Here is a 6,923-nt window from a genome sequence, read left to right on the forward strand (position 1 = left end):
TATTTATATATATATATGTATACATATATACATATATATACATATATACATATATATATACATATGCATAAATATATATATATATATATATATATATATATATATATATATAATATATTATATATATATATATATATTGTTGTCATCAATATTATTGTCATATTTCATCATCATATAAGTATCATGATTTATATATTTTAAAATATATATCATATCTTTATCATTATATTTATAACCTATATCATTACATTCACTTATTTCTGAACAAATTTGAATAAAAATGAAAATAAGAAAATTAAACAAGTGTTTCATTGAAGAGCAACATTTAAACATTGACAAGTTCTACAGTCAAGTTTACCTTCAGGACAGACAGCAATGCACTTGGCAGCTCGTTATGGATACACGGCAGTGCTGGAAGTCCTTCGGGAGGGCGGGGCCGACGTGGATGCTGCAGATGGTGAAGGCGACACGCCCCTCCACAAAGCAGCTTCACGAGGGCATCTCCTCGCTATATTCACGTTGATGAACTTTGGGGCTTCCACGTACAAGAAGAATAAAAGAGGAAGGACTCCGCAGGACTTGATGCTGAGATCTTCCTCCACAGAGAGCCGTGGCATGGAACTTTTCCAAAGCGTGTCCATGGTAATAGATTGTATTGGTCAGACTCTGGTCCTTCCTCTGTCACCATTGGTTTTCAAAGTTGTGCATCATGGGCAGTGCCATGGTTGCTGAGTGGCACTGTAACTAAATCACAAAAGGATTCCAAATTTTAATTCTTGTTTATATAAGGAGACATAACATGCTAATGCATTTTTCTATTTAATATTGATTACTTTCAGACACACGTGATGCAAGGGTGGGTTGCAACCGAGAAGGAAAGGATCAGATTGCAAAGAGAGATCCAAGTGCTGAAGGTGAGTTTTTTGTAGAGAAAATGAATAAAAAAATAGAAATAATTTTGATTTGATAATAATAAAAAGATAGAGAAAAATCAGTGAAATGACAGGAAATATAGCAATCAAAGAAAACCTTTCTAAAATCCATAACTAGGGGAGTAAATAGAATGAAATGCAAAGCAAAATGTGAGGGTTTTGGTGACGGCTAATCTTTTATAAGTATTTTATCTGCTTTATTCTTTTACGACTCCAATCTCCTTATCTTGTGGTTATCAGCTTTCCCTCCATCCTCTGACAATGTCAGGAAGGAGATGCTTGTTATCATGAGCGAAGCAATTATGAGCAACAACATGAGCAGAGAGAGAGAGAGAGAGAAAGAGAGAGAGAGAGAGAGAGAGAGAGAGAGAGAGAGAGAGAGAGAGAGAGAGAGAGAGGGGGGGGGGGGTAATGTTAGAGAGAAAGTTCATTTCGTTTGTCTTTTTGAGTACTTATGATACCTCTTCTATACTCATCCAGAAGCAGAGAGAGCAAGAGATCAATGTGAAAAGTAGCGAGACAGTGAATCTACAGAAGGAGACCAGAGACCTGAAGGAAGACCTGAGGAAGAAGGAAGAGGAGATTGTATTACTCAAGGTATGCACAGGAGAGAGCGAGGAAAAGGGATGAAATGACAGAGAGAAAGGAGGAGAGGAAAGGGACAGATATAGAACAATGGTTAAGAAAGAGGAGAGTTAGTGTGAGATAGCATTGTGTTATTAGTAGCTTGTTGTCTGGAGAACCTGGAGCTTCCTGAATAAGTCCTTGTAGGTGTGAACCTCAACTATTCCAAACGAAGAGAGAAAATGTTGCAGGATTTGTGCAAATGTAAATGCAACATGATGAGCAATTTTCTTTACTTCCAAAATGCATTAGCCTCTTTTTAAAAGTGATTTTATTTGTCAAAATGATATTACTGGATGGTCGTGCGATTCCACTTGCTTTGCCTGTGATGCCTTGCTCTTCTCCTCAAGCCTTTAGGACAGAGACATCCCTACAGTGTTGTCTTCTACAGGATATGCAGGAGGAGCAAGGACATGAGAGGAGTAGGATGGAGACTGAGGTGACTAATCTGCAGACGGAAAACAGCGAACTGAAGGACATCCTATGTCTCAGAGAAAGGGAGATCAGAGTGATCAGAGAGATCAGATTCTCACTCACATTCACCTCATTGTCATGCTCACTCACATTCACCTTCTCACTGTCATTCTTATTAACATTCACTTTCTCACTGTCATTCTTATTCACATTCACCTTCTCACTGTCATTCTCACTCACATTCACCTTCTCATTGTCATTCTCACTCACATTCACCTTCTCATTTTCATTCTCACTCACATCCACCTTCTCATTGTTATTCTCACTCACATTCTACTATCATTATCATTTTCACTCACATTCAACTTCTGACTGTCATTCTCACTCATATTCACTTTCTCATATTCATTCTCACTCACTTTCACCTTATTTTCCTTCTCACTCACATTCAGTTCACTGTCATTCTCACTCACATTCACCTTCTCATTGTCATTCTCATTCACATTCACTTTCTCACTGTCATTCTCACTCACATTCCCCTCATTGTCATTCTCACTCATTCACCTTCTCACTGTCACTCTCACACACATATTCACCTTCTCACTGTCATTCTCACTCACATTCACCTCACTGTCATTCTCACTCATATTCACCTTTTAACTCTCATTTACACTCTCTTTCACTTTTTCATTTTTATTCTCACTCATATTCACCTTATTGTCATTCTCACTCTCATTCAGCTTCTCATTGTCATTCTCACTCACATTCACCTTATCATTATCATTCTCACCCACTTTCACCTTCACATTGTCATTCTCACTCACATTCACCTTCTCATTGTCATTCCTACTCACATTCACCTTCTCACTGTCATTCTCACTCACATTCACCTTATCATTATCATTCTCACCCACTTTCACCTTCACATTGTCATTCTCACTCACATTCACCTTCTCGTTATCATTCTCACTCACATTCACCTTCGCATTGTCATTTTCACTCACACTCACCTTCTCATGTCATTCTCACTCGCATTCACCTTCTCATTGTCATTCTCACTCACATTCACCTTCTCACTTTCATTCTCATTCATATTAACCTTCTCATTGTCATTCTCACTCACATTCACCTCATTGTCATTCTCACTCACATTCACCTTCTAATTGTCATTCTCACTCACATTCATCTTTTCATTGTCATTCTCACTCACATCTGCCTTCTGATTTTTATTTTCACTCTCATTCACTTTCTCATTTTCATTCTCACTCACATTCATCTTCTCATTGTCATTCACACTGACATTCACCTTCTCATTTTCATTCTGACTCACATTCAACTTCTCATTTTCACTCACATTCACCTTCTAACTTTCATTCTCACTCACATTCACCTTCTCATTGTCATTCTCACTCACATTCACCTTCTCATTGTCATTCTCACTCATAATTACCTTATTTTCATTCTCAGTCATATTCATCTTCTCATTGTCATTCTCACTCACATTCACCTCATTGTCATGCTCACTCACATTCACCTTCTCACTGTCATTCTTATTAACATTCACTTTCTCACTGTCATTCTTATTCACATTCACCTTCTCACTGTCATTCTCACTCACATTCACCTTCTCATTGTCATTCTCACTCACATTCACCTTCTCATTTTCATTCTCACTCACATCCACCTTCTCATTGTTATTCTCACTCACATTCTACTATCATTATCATTTTCACTCACATTCAACTTCTGACTGTCATTCTCACTCATCTTCACTTTCTCATATTCATTCTCCCTCACTTTCACCTTATTTTCCTTCTCACTCACATTCAGTTCACTGTCATTCTCACTCACATTCACCTTCTCATTGTCATTCTCATTCACATTCACTTTCTCACTGTCATTCTCACTCACATTCCCTCATGTCCATTCTCACTCATTCACCTTCTCACTGTCACTCTCACACACATATTCACCTTCTCACTGTCATTCTCACTCACATTCACCTCACTGTCATTCTCACTCATATTCACCTTTTAACTCTCATTTACACTCACTTTCACTTTTTCATTTTTATTCTCACTCATATTCACCTTATTGTCATTCTCACTCTCATTCAGCTTCTCATTGTCATTCTCACTCACATTCACCTTCTTCCTGTAATTCTCACTCCCAATCACCTTCGCATTGTCATCCTCACTTCCCTTCTCACGCTCATTACTCACAAACAGACGTCTAACAGAAGCATTGAAACAGAAGTGTAAATCATTTTATATCAATATGATTTTCTGAATAAATTAGCAGACGCTCAACACCACCACGTGTTTCAATGGCTAAAGAACATCTTTATTTACTGCACGAATGTGGCAAGAAAACCCCACATGTATAATTCTCCTACTCTTTGTCACTCTATATTTCTGTATAATTCTCTATATTATATATATTATATATATAAAATATATATATATTATATATATAAAATATATATATATATATATATATATATATATATATTACTGATAAATAATTATCAAACATTCATTTTCATTATAATATTCTTTCTCATTATCATACATATATTTTTTTTCTTTTCCTTCTTGTTTCTAGACCTTTTCATAATTCTTATTTTCATTAACATTCTAAGTATTTGCAATTTTATTAATATTCAAAATATCCATACTATTCCTAGCCCTTACCCTTATCACCCTAATCATCTCTATTAATCTCATTCCTAAAACTAGTCTCTTTCTCCCTCACAATCACCTTCTCATTGTCATTCTCACTCACATTCACCTTCTGATTGTCATTCCTACTCACATTCACCTTCTCATTGTCATTCTCACTCACATCCACCTTCTCATTGTTATTCTCACTCACATTCACCTTATCATTATCATTCTCACTCACATTAACCTTCTCACTGTCATTCTCACTCATATTCACTTTCTCATATTCATTCTCACTCACTTTCACCTTATTTTCATTCTCACTCACATTCACCTTCTGATTGTCATTCTCACTCATTCACCTTCTCATTGTCATTCTCACTCATATTCACCGTCTCATTGTCATTCTCACTCACATTCACCTTCGCATTGTCATACTCTCTTCCCTTCTCACGCTCATTACTCACAAACAGATGTCTAACAGAAGCTTCTTCCTCCCTCAGGTCAGACTCCCTTACACTGGGCTTCCGAGAAAGGCCATGATGCTGTTGTAGAGATGCTCCTCGAGAAGGGCGGAGAAGTGAACGCCAAGACTTTGACTGGTAAGGCGATTGGAAAGCGAGTGACTCCTTAAAGGCACCAGAAGAATTTTGGTTTTGTTTCTTTTCTCATCTTTGTTTCTGTGGAAATTTATAACAATTATTATTCAGATCTAATAAGGGATACCTCTATCATCAGCTTTTCTCATTTCTTCATCATTCATTATTATTTTCTATTCATCCATTCCTTATGTTTTAGTTGTTTATTTGAGTTATTTGTAAATGTTACATATTGGTTATCATTTATCATATGTATTGCAATGTTATGATTATTATTATCATAAAAATATTCATTATTATTATAAATTCATATCTTATCATATATTACAACTACTTTTTTATTATTATTATTTCAAGAATTTTCTTTTTGTAATTGTCAATTTTCATCATTCATCTTTTTTCTTCCACTTTTACTCTTTTCATTTTTTATATCCTTTTTTTTTTACTTCAATTTTTCTTATATATGATTTTATACATATCATTGCTATTATTATTATTATTTTTGTTATAGTTAGAATTATCACTATTTTAATTATTCATATTACTGCTATTTCTATTGAAATTATTATCATATGTTATCCTTCCTCTTGTCATTATTGATAATTTTGCTGATGATCCTGTTGTACTTGTTCTTGTACATGCTCTTGTTGTAGTTGTGATGTCTTTATCACTCATAGTACCAGTGTCGGTAAATCATGATGGTAATGACAATGAGGATAACACGATGGCTTCCTTGTTCTTCCTTCTTGCAAACACCCAAGTCTGCTCACAGCTTGCTTGCAACAAACATGGTTATGCAGGTGCTGTTAAGAGGAATGCACTACTTAGCATTCATTTTACAAAATAGCTCTTCTCGCAACTTAAGTTAGGTTTGCTAAGTACAAAGATAACATATCCAAATGAAATATCAATAATATAAGTAGATACGAAAAAAGATATTACCTATTTTGTTTGATTATTATAAAGATAATGATAATACTAATAAAAATAACCATAATAATGATGATAATGATAATGATGACTAAGAATAACATTGATTATAATTATATAAAAACATTAAAGATAACAATAACAATCATTATTATTATCAATATCAAAATCAAACTAGTTAGAATGACCATTATTATTTTTAATAATTTTTATGACTGATATCATAATTTCTTTCATTATAAATATTATGTTACTGATAATACTAATTCCAAAAACAATGATAGAAGTATAATGAGATCCTTATTTTCATTATGGTTATTATTTTCATTCCTATCATTGCCATCAAAATATTCATTAAAACTATAATGATCATAATCATTCTTAAAATCATGATGATTCTCATTCATGAATACTTTCCCATTTTCATTTCCACTCTCATTTCCTTCATCATTTTCCATCCCTTTCATTTCATTCTCTAGTCATTTCATTCTCTAGTCATTTCATGCTTATTCATATGCTTTCCTTTTTGCTTGTATTTATCATAAATATTTTCATTAGCATTATTATTATTAATATAATAATCATTATGATTATAACAATTGTTGCCATTCAAATTAGTATTGACATTTTCATTCCCCACCTCAGTTCCCTTCTCATTTTGATTCTCATTAACATCATCACGACAGTTTTCATTTTATTTTTTATCCTTGGAAGTCTCAGAGCCATTCCAGTCATTACTCTCCTTCTCCTACTCTTTGTTA

The 6,923-nt window shown here is 34.2% G+C and overlaps 1 protein-coding gene and 1 long non-coding RNA gene across 2 annotated transcripts in view; both read left to right on the forward strand.

Moving 5' to 3' along the window:
• The first annotated feature begins 209 nt into the window (after positions 1 to 209).
• On the forward strand, positions 210 to 5,187 carry LOC147466286 (uncharacterized). The gene is made up of 5 exons (XM_086535699.1): positions 210 to 642; positions 840 to 914; positions 1,413 to 1,529; positions 1,948 to 2,064; positions 5,137 to 5,187. The coding sequence occupies exons 1-5, from the start codon at positions 376 to 378 to the stop codon at positions 5,185 to 5,187; spliced, it is 627 nt and encodes a 208-aa protein (XP_086391825.1). The 5' UTR covers positions 210 to 375.
• The window catches only part of LOC147466287 (uncharacterized), a 7,229-nt gene continuing 5,447 nt past the window's right edge, over positions 5,142 to 6,923 (forward strand). The window contains exon 1 of the long non-coding RNA XR_015190931.1: positions 5,142 to 5,235. This is a non-coding gene — a long non-coding RNA (uncharacterized LOC147466287). The remainder of the gene's footprint in view (positions 5,236 to 6,923) is intronic.

This window comes from Penaeus japonicus, unplaced genomic scaffold (assembly GCF_977035675.1).
Source record: "Penaeus japonicus unplaced genomic scaffold, GWHDUDI00000001_assembly GWHDUDI00002154, whole genome shotgun sequence".
Classification (NCBI taxonomy): Eukaryota; Metazoa; Arthropoda; class Malacostraca; order Decapoda; family Penaeidae; genus Penaeus; species Penaeus japonicus.